The sequence below is a fragment of the Hylobates moloch genome, unplaced genomic scaffold, assembly GCF_009828535.3.
Source record: "Hylobates moloch isolate HMO894 unplaced genomic scaffold, HMol_V3 SCAFFOLD_19, whole genome shotgun sequence".
NCBI lineage: Eukaryota > Metazoa > Chordata > Mammalia > Primates > Hylobatidae > Hylobates > Hylobates moloch.
Window position 1 is genome coordinate 35,209,621 of NW_026652294.1, and position 16,818 is coordinate 35,226,438.

The 16,818-nt window shown below is 49.5% G+C and overlaps 1 protein-coding gene across 2 annotated transcripts; it reads left to right on the top strand.

Moving 5' to 3' along the window:
- On the top strand, positions 1-16,464 carry LOC116458577 (neuferricin). 2 transcript variants are annotated; one of them, XM_032138344.2, is made up of 4 exons: positions 1-134; positions 6,824-6,964; positions 13,436-13,622; positions 15,627-16,464. In XM_032138344.2, the coding sequence occupies exons 2-4, from the start codon at positions 6,910-6,912 to the stop codon at positions 15,841-15,843; spliced, it is 459 nt and encodes a 152-aa protein (XP_031994235.1). In that variant the 5' UTR covers positions 1-134; positions 6,824-6,909; the 3' UTR covers positions 15,844-16,464. The 2 variants fall into 2 exon arrangements, with proteins under 2 accessions (XP_031994235.1, XP_031994232.1); XM_032138341.2 differs by having other exon boundaries at positions 80-883.
- Positions 16,465-16,818: the final 354 nt, after the last annotated feature.

Sequence of the window (16,818 nt, forward strand, 5' to 3'; positions counted from 1 at the left end):
CCCCCTCAAAGTGTGCAACCTTGATTTCCCAGAGGACGAGTCTGTCTCAACATCTACGTCATTCCGCAGCCTCCGTTGCCGCCATCTTTGTTAGGGCTGACAACCTGCAAGCCAGGAAGTACGAGAAGGGCCAGGTGCGGTGGCTCACGCCTGTAATCCCAGCACTTTGGGAGACCGAGACGGGTGGATCACCTGAGGTCAGGAGTTCGAGACCAGCCTGACCAACGTGGTGGAACCCTGTCTCTACTAAATACAAAATATTAGCCGGGCGTGGGGGCGTGTGCCTGTAATCCCAGCTACTTGGGAGGCTGAGGCAGGAGAATCGCTTGAATGCGGGAGGCGGAGATTTCAGTGAGCTGAGATTCCGCCACTGCACTCCAGCCTGGGCAACAAGAGCTAAAACTCTGTCTCAGAAAAAAAAAGTACAAGGAAAAAGTCGCAGACGGCGAGCTTTTCGCCAGTGCCAGGAATACAGATAGAACGGGAGAAACTAAGAGAGGGAGCGAGCGCAGTAGCGCGAGAGGGAGAGAGCGAGAGCGCGCGCGCCGATGACGTCACGCTCGGCGTCTCCGCCATCTTAGCTGTAGATAGAGGCGGCAACTTCGGAAGTGCGGACCCGGTGCGGCTATATAGATGCTGAGGCTCGGAGGCCGTGGGCTTTTGTTGGGCCTGGCTATAGCCGTAACAGCGGTGATAGCAGCACGGCTTATGGGCTGGTGGGGTCCCCGCGCTGGCTTTCGCCTTTTCATACCGGAGGAGCTGTCTCGCTACCGCGGCGGCCCAGGGGACCCGGGCCTCTACTTGGCGTTGCTCGGCCGCGTCTACGATGTGTCCTCCGGCCGGAGGCACTACGAGCCTGGGTCCCACTATAGCGGCTTCGCAGGTATCAGCGAGGCTGCTTACCCCTTTCCCTCCGCTGGCGCGAGCCAGTAGCCGCCTGCGCGTCGTTCGTTCGTTCATCTATTTCCCCCCCCGACCCCACCCCACATCCATCAAACCCGCGCGGCGGGCGGCACGAGCTGCATGCACCATCCTTCTAGGCTCTCTGGCTCTGGCGGGACTGTGGGCCAGCTCTGTCATTCACCACCGCCCTGCGTGACTTATATTGGAGAAACGTGTCTTCTCTCTCGTTACCCATTACCCACCGTCGGAAGCCCAAGGATACGGACTGTGTGCCAGACTTTTGTGGGGGCTCTTAGGGCACAGATAAATGAGATCCCGCCCCGCCCCTACCCTCACAGTTTCCTTACTAATTCCAACCATCTCTTCATTATGCCCGGGTCCGAAATAATCTTTCTTCCCCCTACCCCTTAGCGTAGTGTTTTAAGGGTTCATCCATGGTTTATGAGCATGCATCAATACTTTATTCCTTTATGGCCTGTCATATAGTACATTTGGTCTGAGTCATTCCTGCTTCTAGTACAGACGCACCTGTTTGCCTTCCTTAGAAGGTTAGGGCACAGGAAAGGGGTCCAGTCACCTTTACAGTCCTTGATACGTAGAACAAAGTTGTGCGTATGTTAGGCCTCAAGGAACGTTTGTCAAATTAAGTTTATGCTGGTGTCCCTGTGTCACACCTGAGGGGGTTAAAGGATGTGATTTGCCTAAAACCCTCACACCTGAATACTGACAGAACATGGACTCGGACCACCAGCCTAGTGCTTTTTTTTTTTTTTTTTTTTAAAAAAGATGGAGTCTCGCTCTGTCGCCCGGGCTGGAGTGCAGTGGCCCCGATCTCGGCTCACTGCAAGCTCCGCCTCCGGGGTTCATGCCATTCTCCTGCCTCAGCCTCCCAAGTAGCTGGGACTACAGGCGCCCGCCACCACGCCCGACTAATTTTTTGAATTTTTAGTAGAGACGGGGTTTCACCGTGTTAGCCAGGATGGTCTCGATCACCTGACCTTGTGATCCGCCTACCTCGGCCTCACAGAGTACTGGGATTACAGGCGTGAGCCACCGCACCCGGCCAGCCTAGTGCTTTTTTACAGATGTTGCCTTGCCAGCCAGCGGGACTGACCTCCAAAATTTAAAAAGAAAAAGCAAGTGCAGGGCAAGCCTAAGATCGGCTACTAGGCTGATATTAAATAAGCATTTTCCACTTGTCATTATCTTAGGGGAATTCGGAAGCTGCCTCTAGTACTTAAAATACAAGCCACTTCCCCCTGTCTAGGGAGTACTAAAGAAATACAAAGGTTGACAGAAAAGGAATGAAGTTCAGTTGGTCTCGCAAAGCCCCTGAGATAGTCCAGCAAGGGAAGGGGGACTTACTCAGGGCTACACAGTGAGTTAGAAGCAGAGCTGGGACTGGAATCAAGGTGTTTTGTCGCTGCTAGTTGAAGGCAGTTTTCGCTGCGCTGCCCTGCCGCGTGCTATGGGAGCTGTCGTTGGATGTTTGTACAAGTATGGGCATAAAACCTTCGATTTCTGGAGTGCTTTTTATTTTTCAATGTGCTCTGCTGTTTTCCACTGAGTTCCTGTGTTCCTGGTATTCATTCACCATCCTTACCACTACCTACCTTGCGTCAGGGGCTGTGGAATCCAAGATGTCTGCAACATGCTCCCCACCGCCCACACAGTCTAGTTGGGAAGCAGTTATGTCCACTTATTCGTTTATTCAGTATTTTATTTTTCATTGAGATGTAATTCACGTGATGTAAAGTCCTTTTAAAGTATACAATTCAGTGGGTTTTTTGTTGTTTAGAGACAGGGTCTGCCTCTGTCACCCAGGCTGGCGTGCAGTAGCATGATCTCGGCTCACTGCAACCTCCGCCTCCCAAGCTCAAGCAATCCTTCCACTTCAGCCTCCCACGTAGCTGGGACCATAGGTGTGGACCATCATGCCCAGCTAATTTTTGTATTTTTTGTAGAGATGGGTTTTTGCCATGTTGGCCAGGCCGGTCTTGAACTCCTGAGCTCAAGTGATCCACCCGCCTCAGCCGCCCAAAGTGTTGGGATTACAGGTATGAGCCACCGCGCCCAGCCTTTTTATTTATTTTTATTTTTCGAGATAAACTGGTTCTTTAGCCCAGGCTGGAGTGCGGTGGCGCAATCTTGGCTCACTGCAACCTCTGCCTCCCGGGTTCAATATTCTTGTGCCCCAGTCTCCCGAGGAGCTGGGTTTACAGGCGTGTGCCACCATGTCTGGCTGATTTTTTTTATTTTTAATAGAGATGGGGTTTTGCCATGTTGTCCAGGCTGGACAGGAAATCCTGGCCTCAGGTGATCCACCTGCCTCGGTCTCCCACAGTGCTGGGATTATAAGTATGAGCCAAAATTCAGTGTTTTTTTTGGTTTGTTTTTGTTTTTGTTTTTTTGAGATGGAGTCTTACTCTGTCGCCCAGGCTAGAGTGCAGTGACGTGATCTTGGCTCACTGCAAGCTCCGCCTCCTGGGTTCACACCATTCTCCCGCCTCAGCCTCCCAAGTAGCTGGGACTACAGGCGGCCGCCACCACACCCGGCTAATTTTTTGTATTTTTAGTAGAGACGGGGTTTCACTGTGTTAGCCAGGATGGTCTCGATCTCCTGATCTGGTGATCTGCCAGCCTCAGCCTCCCAAAGTGCTGGGATTACAGGCCTGAGCCACCACGCCTGGCCCAGTGTTTTTTTTTTTTTTTTTAATATAGCCAGAAATTTGTAAAAATGTCACCACTAATTCTAGAACATTCTTATCACCCCAGAAAGAAACTTATCTATTAGCAGTCACTCCTCATTCCTTCCTTTGCCAACCACTATCTACTTTCTTTTCCTGTCGATTGGCCTATTGTGGGCATTTCATGGAGTCATACATGTGGCCTTTTGTGTCTGGCTTCTTTGACCTAGCATCATGTTTTAAGGGTTCATCCATGGTGTATCAGCATGTACCAGTGCATTATTCCTTTATGGCTGAAGAATATTCTATAGATATTATAATTCTAATAATATGGATATACCACATTTTATCTATCAGTTGATGGATTTTTGGTTTCTTTCTACTTTTTTTGCCTGTTATAAATAATGCTACTATGAACATTCATGTACAAATGTTTGTGTGAGCTGGGCACAGTGGTGCGTGCCCGTAGTCTCAGCTACTTGGGAGGTGGAGGCAGGAGAATCGCTTGAACCGAGGAGGCAGAGGTTGCAGTGAGCCAAGATTGCACCACTGCACTCCAGCCTGGGCGATAGAGCGAGACTGTATCTCAAAAAAGAAAAAAATCTATGTATTTAATTCATTTGATATTTACTGGGAATTTACTAAAGATCAGGCACTGTACCAGACACTGGGGAATCCACAGTAAATGAGTTTGGTGTGTTTTCTTACCTGATTAAACTTACTAGTAGAAAAGACAGACATTAAATAGATATTAAATAGATATTACACAATTAACGTATTATTTTGGTGAAAAGTGTTAAAAGGAAAAGTACTGGTGTTACCAGAGGCTGTAACCGATTCAAAGGGGAGGAGAGAGGAAGGGAGCAAAGTGAACAATAAAGAATGGCCAGGCATGGTGGCTTACGCCTGTAATCCCAGCACTTTGGGAGGCCAAGGTGGGCGGATCACCTGAGTTCGGGAGTTCGAAACCAGCCTGACCAACATGGAGAAACCCCAACTCTACTAAAAATACAAAATTAGCCGGGCATGGTGGCACATGCCTGTAATCCCAGCTACTCAGGAGAGTGAGGCAGGAGAATCGCTTAAACCCAGGAGGCAGAGGTTGCGGTGAGCCGAGATTGTGCCATTGCACTCCAGCCTGGGCAACAAGAGCGAAACTCTGTCTCAAAAACAAACAAACAAAAATGTGGCAAGGCAGCATTGGTGGCAGCTGGTGCAAGACAATGAATGACGTGTTAAGGAATTTGGACATTCTCTTAGAACAGAGGGAAGCCTCTGAGGATTCTTTGGCAGGAGAATGACGTGATCAGTTTGTGTTTAAAATATCAGTTGAGTGTGGTATGAAGAGCAGGTTGGTGGGGCAAGAATGAATGCGGGGAGGTCTCCCTTGGGGTTTACTGTAGGAGTTCAGGTGAGAAAGGATGGCAGCCTGGGCTTGCTTATATGTGGGTGGAGACAGGCAGACTGACACAAGAACACTACTTAGGCAGAAAATAACAGGACTTGGAGACTGGATGTGAGGGAATGAAGGAAGTGTTAGGAACTGCAGGCCGGGCATGGTGGCTCACGCCTCTAATGCCAGCACTTTGGGAGGGCAAGGCAGGAACGTTACCTTAGGTCAGGAGGAGTTCGAGACCAGCCTGGCCAACGTGGCAAAACCCCGTCTCTGCTAAAAATACAAAAATTAGCTGGACGTGGTGGTGGGCACCTGTAGTCCCAGCTACTCGGGAGGCTGAGGCAGGAGAATGGCTTGAACCTGGGAGGCGGAGGTTGCATTGAGCTGAGATTGCGCCATTGCACTCCAGCCTGGGCGACAGAGCGAGACTCAGTCTCAAAAAAAAAAAAAGGTAACTGCTTTCCCCAGGCTGGATGTGGTGGCTCACACCTGTAATCCCAGCACTTTGGGAGGCCAAGGTGGGTGGATCACCTGAGGTCAGGAGTTCCACACCAGCCTGGTCAACATGGTGAAACCCCATCTCTACTAAAACTACAAAAATTAGCCAGGCATGTTGGTGTGCGCCTGTAGTCCCCCCAGCTACTCGGGAGGCTGAGGTAGGCGAATTGCTTGAACCCATGAGGCAGAGGATGCAGTGAGCCAAGATTGTGCCTTTGCATTCCAGCCTGGGCGACAAGAGCAAAATTCCATCTCACACGCACAAAAAAAAAAGAACTGCATTCCTGGATTGAGCAACTGGTTGGCATTTACTGAGACAGGCAGTACTGGAGTAGATACAGGCTTCCTGGCTGCGAGGGTGCTGATAATCATTATTTCAATGTGGACTTTTTTTTTTTTTTTTAAAGAGAGATGGGGTCTCACACTGTCACCCAGGCTGGAGTAAAGTGGCATGGTCATAGCTCAAACCCCTGGGCTCAAGCAGTCCTCCTTATTCGGCTTCTTGAGGAGCTGGGATTATGATCATAAGCCACCACACCCAGCCAGTGTGAACATTTTGATCTTGTGATGTCTGTAAGACATCTAAGTGGTGTTGGATACACGGGTGTGAGTGAGCCTTGGGAGACAGCTGAGCTAAAGATACAGATGTGGCTATCTTTGCCTGTAGGTGGGCTTTGAAACCACAGGTGTGGATAAGATTGTCAAGTGTGAGGGTGTGGACGGTAATTGACCCCTAAGGCTAGTAGACAGTGAGGAGCTGGAGAAGTAGGAGGCAAATCAGGCCAAGGGAAGTGGTCAGCTATGTTAAGTGTTGCCGAAGGTAAATGAAAGAATATGACCAATGCCAAAGAGATGTGCGTCCAAGGTCTAGGAGCATCTTTCACAGAGGAGGTGGTGGGGACCCCATTTCCCTGGGGATAAGGAATAGGGCTTGTCAAGAGACGTTTCTCAGAAAGCAGATTCTTGCTGGGCGCGGTGGCTCACACCTGTAATCCCAGCACTTTGGGAGGCCAAGGTGGGTGGATCACCTGAGGTCAGGACAAGCCTGGCCACCATGGTGAAACCCCATCTCTACTAAAAAAATACAAAAATTAGCCGGGCATGGTGGCGGGCGCCTGTAATCCCAGCTACTCTGGAGGCTGAGGCAGGAGACTCGCTTGAAACTGGAAGGCAGAGGTTGCAGTGAGCTGAAATCATGCCACTGCACTCTGGCCTGGACAACAGAGGGAGACTCCGTCTCAAAAAAAAAAAAAAAAAGAAAAAGAAAGAAAATAGATTCTTGAGTGGGGATAGTATCAGTCATTTACAACTGGATCTGATGGAAACTTCTCTCTTTCAGGCCGAGATGCATCCAGAGCATTTGTGACTGGGGACTATTCTGAAGCAGGCCTTGTGGATGATATATCTGATTTGTCAGCTGCTGAGATGCTGACACTTCAAAATTGGCTTTCATTCTATGAGAAGAATTATGTATGCGTTGGTAAGTAGTCCACAGGTCATACATATCATTTGATTGTCTGCAGTGTTTTTAGGGGACTGAGATTTTTTAGGGATTGGGTTCAAGGTTAAAATCTGAAAAACAGCCATGGATTTGTTTTACTTTAAATTCTGGTTGTTAGAATAGGGATGAGCCGCCCAGAAGGAGATGGATGGGCACCTGCTTCCCCCACTGTTAGTCTTGGGAGAGGATTACTAAGCTGCTTGCTTTGGCCTCAGTTTTGCCACAGCCAGTGGTTGCTTGCACCATCCTTGACAACCAGCTCCAGAAGGGCAGCTTCCCTGTCTCACTGTGCTCTATGCATCTGGCTTCAGCACACAGCCAGAAAGGCTTGAAGCCTGAATTTATGTTTCGACAAATTCCCTTTTATTTGGTCCTCTTGGAGGAGACAAACTTCGTGAGTGAGCTGTCTCCCAGGTGATAGTTATGCTAATCAAACCACTGTGTAGGGTACTGCACTTGCTACTTACTGATGCTACATAAGGGACTTGCTTCTCAAATGAGACGACACCAAACTGTGTCCTAAAGCAGTGTTAAAGACACTAGGCCCGGCAGTGGCTCACGACTGTAATCCCAGCACTTTGGGAGGCCGAGGCGGGTGGATCACTTGAGGTCAGGAGTTCAAGACCAGCCTGGCCAACATGGTGAAACCCTGTCTCTACTAAAAAATACAAAAATTACTTGGGTGTGGTGGCACGCACCTGTAGTCCTAGCTACTCAGGAGGCCGAGGCAGGAGAATCGCTTTAGTCCAGGAGGTGGAGGTTGCAGTGAGCTGAGATCGCGCCACTGCACTCCAGCCTCAACGAAAGACACTAAACACTAGATTGCTTCACAAGTACTGACAACTGGGATGGTTGTAGCCCTTTCTCCTATCTATCTGTAGCCACCACCTCTCACTGAAGTCCTACTTGGACATGACTGACTTCCTGAGGAACACCATTGTCACTTCCCCATCGAAACAGGTCTAACTTGGAAGAATTCTTTCCTTAATGCCTCTGAATTTCTGCTTCTGTCATCACTATTTGAGTTACCTTTTCTGAGAACCTTGGCATTTTTATTAACACCTCAGCTCCCTCCACATCCAATCAGTCAAGGCTTTTTCATAATATCTAAAGTTTGTGTCCATCCATTGTGGGCCTCTGCAGCACGCCTTTCTTCATTTTCTCTCATCTGCCCAAGATCAGTCTTGAGACCACAACCCTGTCTACCATTGAAGGTACTGACCTCTACTCACCTGCGCTTCAGAGGGCTGGGTTCTTCCCTTTCCCAATGAAGTTGCCAAACCAAGGTTGAAACATTACTGGGTTAATAAAGAAAAGAAAACCTGGCTGGGCGCGGTGGCTCACGCCTGTAATCCCAGCACTTTGGGAGGCCGAGGCAGGTGGTTCACGAGGTCAGGAGATCGAGACCATCCTGGCTAACACAGTGAAACCCTGTCTCTACTAAAAATACAAAAAATTAGCCGGGCATGGTGGCGGGCGCCTGTGGTCCCAGCTACTCGGGAGGCTGAGGCAGGAGAATGGCGTGAACCCAGGAGGCAGAGCTTGCAGTGAGCCAAGATCATGCCACTGCACTCCAGCCTGAGCGACAGAGCAAGACTCCATCTCAAAAATAAAAAAACAAAAACCCAACAGAAAAGAATAAGAGCCAGGAGTGGTGGCTCACACCTGTAATCCAGACACTTTGGGAGGCCGAGGTGGGCAGATCACCTGAGGTCAGGAGTTCAAAACCAGCCTGGTCAACATGGTGAAACCCTGTCTCTACTAAAATACAAAAATTAGCTGGGCATGATGGCGGGTGCCTGTAATCCCGGCTACTCAGGAGGCTGAGACGGGAGAATTGCTTAAACCTTGAAGACGGAGGTTGCAGTAAGCCAAGATTGCACCACTGCACTCCAGTCTGGGTGGCTGAGTGAGACTCCGTCTCAAAGAAAAAAAGAAAAGAAAAGAAGAAGAATGGAGTCCAGACCGGTGGCTCATGCCTATAATCCCAGCACTTTGGGAGGCCAAGGGGGTTGGATCAGTTGAGGTCAGGAGTTCAAGACCAGCCTGACCAACATGGCAAAACCATGTCTCTACTATAAATACAAAAAATTAGCTGGGTGTGGTGGGACACACCTGTAATCCCAGCTACTCGGGAAGCTGAAGCATGAGAATCACTTGAGCCTGGAAGGCAGAGGTTGCAATAAGCCGAGATCACGTCACTGCATTCCAGCCTGGGTGACGGAGTGAGACCCTGTCTCAAAAAAAAAAAAGAACAGAGTCCTGTAAATGGGCAAAGAATGCCAGGCCAAATACTTCATACTAAGATTTGAGAGCACACTAGAAGTGTTCCGAATGCGTTTGGTGTGACAAGTGAACTGGTCTTGTTTGAATGATGTATAATGTGTTGAGGATGGGGTGGGGCATGTGGTGAGAAGTGCCTCAGAAGGATTTGAGTTGATGTCAGGATCTTATTGAATACCTACTACTCATAAGTTACAGGTTCCATCCTCAGGGGGACCAGGGATGAATTGAGTCCAGTTCCTGCCCCTTTAGCTCATTCTGTAGGATAGGGGCCATGTTAGGCTCTTTCAGGTTACCAGAAACCCTCAGGATACATCAGTGGATGAAGGTTTATTGTAAGGGTACATACTGAAGTGAGGACAGCCAGGAAGCCATCTTGGCAGCCAACATGGCCAGGCCTCAAGGGAAAACAAGATGCCCTTGGTTATGCTGTGGATACAGGATTGGCTTGGAGATGCAGCCACTGGTGATCACCATTCTCATGACACAGATTCTAGAACTCCTCCTCTGTTGCCTCTGCTACTACTGTCCTCTCTTTGGGTCTCATGTCAGAAACTCACTGAAGACAGGCTTGTCACCATATAACACAGACACCCCAACCCCCGTAGTGGGAAGTTCTGTGCCAGGCCAACTCATAGACTGCAGGCCTGTGACTCGGGCCCTGATTCCTTTCTTTATTCATCTAATAAGTATTTAAAATGAATGCTCTATGCTAAGCTGTTTTATTTATTTATATATTTTTTGAGATGGAGTCTTGCTTTGTCACCCAGGCTGGAGTGCAGTGGCACAATCGCGGCTCACTGCAACCTCCAACTTCTGGGTTCAAGCAATTCTCCTGCCTCAGCTTCCCGGGTAGCTGGGATTACAGGCATGCACCACCATGCCTGGCAAAGTTTTGTATTTTTAGTAGAGACAGGGTTTCACCATGTTGGCCAGGCTGGTCTCGAACTCCTGACCTTAAGTGATCTGCCCGGCTCAGCCTCCCAAAGTACTGGGATTACAGGTGTGAGCCACTGCGCCCGGCGCTAAGCTGTTCTGAGTACTGGGCCTCACTAGTAGAGAGAGCCATCATAGACAAGTAAACAGATTGAACAACTCCAGATAGGACTGTGCATCAAACTGTGATGTGATACATGTTTGGGAGTTCTGGCTCCTTTAGAGCAGATGCTGAGGAGTGGCTTCTTGGAGAAAATGACTGTTAAGCTGAGACTGGGCAGGTGAGTGGGAGGCAGTCACACCGAGACCTGAGGAGAGTGTCCCAGGTCAGGGAAGAGCAGTGTGAAGGTGGGGAGTGGGGAAGCATGGCTAAGACGTGGAAAGGAAGCCAGTGTGCTGGAGCCCCCAGTGAACAAGGGGGGACATAGCTTGTAAGAGGCTGAAGAAGCAAATCAGTTAAATGGTTACAGGGCCTTAGAGGTCTTGATAAGAAATTTGCATTTTTGTCTGCTTTAAGAAGCCATTGAAGGGTTTTAATCAGGCGTCGGAGTGCCATGGTATGATTCATGTTTTTAAAAGATCCCCTAGTTGTTTTATGGACAGAGAACTCTAGGAGGGCATGAGCTGACCAGAGAGCAGTTAGGAGGCCACTGTCACAGTCCGTGGTTTGGAGGAGGGTGATGGCAGTGGGAATGGAAAGGAGTGAACAGAATCAGGATCTGTTCAGAGGTAGGACTGACAAGGTTTTCTGATGGACCCGATCAGACAGCAAGGAAGGGAGTATGATGTGGATGTAGAGGAGGAGTCAGGTTCCTAATCCAGGTCACAGGCTAGAGGCAACATGGATTTGGGAAAGTCAGGGAGGGCGTCGGACTTGAGAGACGAGCTGAATCTCAGATGCGCTGAACATATGCGCCACTAGAATCGAAGGTAAAGCTAGTTTTTTGTTTTTTGTTTTTTTTTTTTGAGACGGAGTCTTTCTCTGTCCCCTAGGCTGGAGTGCGGTGGCGCGATCTCGGCTCACCGCAACCTCCACCTCCTGGATTCACGCCATTCTCCTGCCTCAGCCTCCTGAGTAGCTGGGACCACAGGCGCCCACCAACACGCCCGGCTAATTTTTTTGTATTTTTTAGTAGAGACGGGGTTTCACCGTGTTAGCCGGGATGGTCTCGATCTCCTGACCTCGTGATCCACCTGCCTCGGCCTCCCAAAGTGCTGGGATTACAGGCTTGAGCCACCGCGCCCGGCCGGTAAAGCTAGTTTTTAGGGGTTGCTCCCTCCTCGGTCGCACCTCCCTCAAGTGCTTCCTTTCTGCTTCTCTTGCCTTGTGGCAGGTGCTGCCTCTGAAGGCCATTTGCACCTCAGGACTGGGCTACGTTAGGACCCCTGGACTGAGAGAACTGACCTGTTTTTCCTTCTGGCCTGTAGGCTGGTGGACCACTTGCTGGCTGCTGCCATAGCTTAGACTTTTACGAATTCTGACAGGCATTTTAAAGCCGGGCGCAGTGTGACTCATACCTGTACCCCCATCTACTTAACAAGCTGAGGTGGGAGGATTGCTTGAGCCCAGAAGTTCAAGGCTATAATGAGCTGTGATCATGCCTGTGAATAGCCACTGCCCTCCAGCCTGGGCAATAGAGCGAGACTCATCTATAAGGCAACATTCTGATAGGTATTTTAAAGGAAAACCAGTTTTTACTCACTTACGTCCCCTGAGGGACTGAGCCAGAAGAGAGCAATGGAGGGGAGAGCATGGGCTTGGAGCCAGATTAATTCGCTAGCTTTGTAGACCACCCCAAGTTATTTAACCTCCCAGTCTCTCTCCTACAAATAAGGGAACAATTATTTCTCTCATAGGTTTGTTGGGAGGAGTAAAAAAATACTGGTGGCCAGGAGCAGTGGTTCATGCCTGTAATCCCAGCACTTTGGGAGGCCAAGGCGGGTGGATCACCTGAGGTCGGGAGTTCGAGACCAGCCTGGCCAACATGGAGAAACCCCGTCTCTACTAAAAAACACAAAAAATTAGCTGGGTGTGGTGGCGGGCACCTGTAATCCCATCTACTCGGGAGGCTGAGGCAGGAGAATCGCTTGAACCTGGGAGGCGGAGGTTGTGGTGAGCCAAGATCATGCCATTGCACTCCAGCCTGGGCAACACGAGTGAAACTCCGTCTAAAAAAAAAAAAAAAGATATATATATGTAATGCTAGTATAGTGCCAGACATTTTGAGTTCAACAAATGACCCGTATAAAGCAAAATAATTTGATATTGGGGAAAATGGAGCTGCAAAAATGTTAGCCTGCCTGGGCATGGTGGCTCATGCCTGTAATCCCAGCACTTTGAGAGGCTGAGGTGGAGGATTACTTGAGCCCAGGAGTTCAAGACTAGCCTGGTCAACAGAGTGAGACCCCATCTCTATTAAAATAAACATTTAAAAAATGTTAGCCATGGCGAAACATGAAAAATACAACAGACAAACTAACCAACCAACTCAGTGACAACAAAACAGGTCTACCCTGGAGTCATACTCTAATTTTTTCTATTTTCCTCCCTTTCTGATCCTTTATCCCACTTTCTTTTTCTTCCTCTTCCTTCTCCCTCTTCTTTGTCAAATAGAGGATTGAGTTATTATCACTGATCCATATAAAGTCCCTCTCTCATTTATTTTAACTCCCACCCCCCATTTCTATTCCCCGACTTCCCATGTGCAACCTTCCTAATATGTTTGATACGCATCTTTTTGTTTGTATGTATTATTAGAAAATGTTTATTGTTTTTGTGTGCAAAAATTAATAAAAAAATACATTAAAAAAAATAATAATAATAAAATAAAATAAAATAAAAAATGTTAGCCAATAAGCCATTCATTCATCAGACATTAATTGAATACCCAGTGTGTGCTCCAGGCACATGGAAGCATCAAGAAATGAATCACACATGGTTCTGCCCTCAGGGAAGCATTGTCTGGAAGTGAGAAAGGTTTGATAGTTTCTGTACTAAAGGACTCTACAGCTAGAACAGGGATGCAGTCATGTGGGGTCTTGTAGGATGTTACAAGGTTGGTATGCAAGGCACCAGGAGTGCCTGCAATAGAAGTTCTTATTAAACATGCACCAGCAGTACTGAAGTGAGAAACCCTGGGAACTTGTGCCTTCCCACACCTGCCTCAGCAGCTAAATATCCATTCACTCTCACCCTCACTCTCACTCACATCTGCCTTCCTGTCATCACAGGAAGGGTGATAGGACGGTTCTACGGAGAGGATGGGCTGCCTACCCTGGCACTGACCCAGGTAGAAGCTGTGATCACCAGAGGCTTGGAGGCCAACAAACTAGAACTGCAAGAGAAGCAGACATTCCCGCCGTGCAACGCGGAGTGGAGCTCAGCCAGGGGCAGCCGGCTCTGGTGCTCCCAGAAGAGGTAAGCAGGCTCCCCTTCTTCTCCTTTCTGCCTGTCCCAAATCCAACTCCTAGGCCATCCTGCCTGTGGTATTCAGTGAATTCAGGAATTGATTGTTAACCCTGGGGAGCTTTTTTAAAATACTGATAATAATTCTCAACTTTGGCTGCATATTAGATCTTCTGGGGAATTGCCAAAATTACGGATGGTCAGACCTCACTCCACTCAACTGAATGGGTTGAGACTTGGACTTGAGGCCTGGGCATCTTTTTATTTTTTCCAAATTCTCCAAAGATCCTGCTGACACAACCTCGGCCCGGGAATGAGAAGGCACAAGCAGGATTTCTTGCTTGCTTTGCCCTGTTCAGCCACCCACGGGCTTTGGTTTCCTGTTTGACAGCACAAATCATGCCTATCTATAGGAGAGGGACGAGGAGGTGGGGAGGATACATGCACTGATGGCTTCAACTGTTGTCTTAAAAACAGGTGAGATGGGCATGGTGGCTTGTGGGCCACACCTGTGGTCCTGGCTACTTGGGAGACTGAGGCAGGCAGGTCGCTTGAGCTCAGGAGTTGGAGTCCAGCCTGGGCAACATAACAAAAAAACAGTAGCAAAAAAAACCACTGCAAATTCGGAGTTCTCAGCCTTAAATGAGGGGAGCAAGGGAAAAGGTAGCAGGAAGGAAAGCTCCTTCTTTCCTGGCCGCTAGCTTTGAAGAGACAGCTTCTCCAGTGTCATCTCAAGAAAGCGGGGACTGTGAGAACCTGGCCTGCTCACTTTATGGAGAGAAGCTAAGATAGGCGTGGGCCTTCCTGTGACAGGCCTGAATGCAGGTAGCCTCAGAGAGCACTGGTCTCTGAGACTCCAGGAGGAAGAGACTCCAGGAGGCCTGCGTGTGTTCAGATGCTTGACTTTGCTTCCTTGGGACCTGCCTCCTTTTCCCTCCCCACAGCCTTCCCCTCTGTCTCCTGAACCTCTTCTTGCTTTCATGACTGAGTAGTTCAGGCTCTGCCTTCCCCGCAAAACCCTTCCAGGACCACCCTAGTGAACTGAGGGACCCTATCCCTGTGCCTCAGCTCAGTTTGTTGTTTTCTGTTCACCTGTGTGTGTCTCCCATTAGACTGAGAGGAACAAGTGCCGAAGGCAGGGACAAGGTGTGGGGTACAGATTACCAGTGATGGGATGGAGGCTGGGTGGAAGAGGGAGGCATTTGGGTGACAGCCTTATTCTTGGTAAGCTAGAAGTAGGATGTTTTCTCACTGGGTGGCAGTTTCTCTGACAACAGGCACCGGAAACTGTCTGAGTTATCAGTTCCAAGAACCTCAGTTTCTTTTTTGCAAAGCCTGTGAGTCCATCAGAGACTGAACCCAGTAGCCTGAGATGGGCAAGGTCCCTCTGCCCAAGATAGGAGGTTGCTCAGGTTGTTGGGCCAGAGCTGAATCCTCCATGTCTGAAGCCTTAGTGCCATCAAGGACTGGACCTGTGGGGCACAGGACAGCTTGCAGCGACACTCTATGCCAAGGGCTTCCCAGAGAAGGCCGACCCAGGTGGCCAAGGGCCAGTGGCCAATTGCCCACCCCCACCCAAGTGCCCAGAGAAGAAGGTGAAGACCCTGGCCTGTGCTGGGTTGTAGTGGGGAAGGAAGAGGACAGTCGCACCCAGACACTGCTTCGGAGAAGCTCACAGGCCAGCAGGGGAAGCCCTTTCACAGCTGTTACCACCAGTGCAGGAACGTGGTGCTGCCTCCTAAGAAGGGGCAGGGCAGGGGCTGGGGAACACAGTGAAAGGAACCATGGACTGTGCCCTCAGCCTGGGGAAGGTGGTGTTGGCCCTGCAGGGGAAGCTGGAGGATGCTAGGAGAGAGCATGAAGGCTCAGGGGCTGAGCGCTGTAGCCTGCTGCCTTGGGAAACACTCTGGGAGGCTTCTACTTTTCAGAAGGCCTGGCTCACTGCTTCCTGCTCTCCCCTTCCCAGAGACTCATGAGTTCTCAGATTTAAGAAGTCCTCTTTCCGTCTATCCTTAGTGGAGGTGTGAGCAGAGACTGGATTGGCGTCCCCAGGAAGCTTTATAAGCCAGGTGCTAAGGAGCCCCGCTGCGTGTGTGTGAGAACCACCGGCCCCCCTAGTGACCAGATGCCGGACAACCCTCCACACAGAAATCGTGGGGACCTGGACCACCCAAACTTGGCGGAGTACACAGGCTGCCCACCGCTAGCCATCACATGCTCCTTCCCACTCTAAGTCGTAGCCTTTTCTGTTGATAACACACAGAGAGCTCTGCCAAGCACCTGAGTAGGCCCTTGACACTTGTGTGCCCTGGGATGCCCCCTGGCGCGAATCAGGAGGGTCTGGAAGGACTCTGGCTATATTCTGCAAATGTGACTCATGCCCCTTACCGTGGCTCGGCGTTGTGGTGCCTGAGGGACAGCCGGCCACCTGCCCAGTACTGGTCAGCTTTTCACCACTATTCCCTTTGACCTACTGGCCATCTTCCTCACAGCCCTCAGATATCAACAGGCACAAATAAGACCAACTCAATTTCCACTTGAATTTACAACCAAAAGCCTGCCGAGTTGATTACAGCTGGGCCAACACAGTAAGAGGCAATAACAAATTAGCGTGGGTTGATTCTGGAATTGGAAAAGCTTTTCCTCGTATGGATACACCAAATCCAGATGTCTCTGAACAAAGCAACAATTTAAAGCAACTACATTTTCTCTCCTTTAAGCACTTAAAATCAAGTGTGGTGTGTTTTCAAAGGCAGAAGTCTGCATTTTGAGCAAAAAAGGTGGTTTCCCAGCTTTAACAAGGTAACTGGTTAGCATGACATTAAAGTTTGGGCAAGGCTGCACACTGAAGGTGGCTGGGCTTGCTGCTTGTCCAGTGGTTTGTATGTCCAGGGTCATCTGGCAAATGTCATACCTGTTACCTCTTGCCTACTTGTTAAGGTAGATGGGGGCAAGGAGTGTTCCTACTTCAGACAGAGAAGTGGGACCAGCACTACCACAGACAGCACCACGGCCTCTGTGCATCACCTCATCAGAGCCTCCACCCAGCTCCCTTTCCCGCTCAGTCTCACCCTCAACATCCACTAGCTTCCTCCCTCTCTGTCACTGTCTCCTTTTTCTCCATCATTCATTTCACTAAATCGCTTTCCAGATTCACAGACTAGAAAATGGAGGCTGCCTCCCCTTCACTGGCAGACCCATATCACTG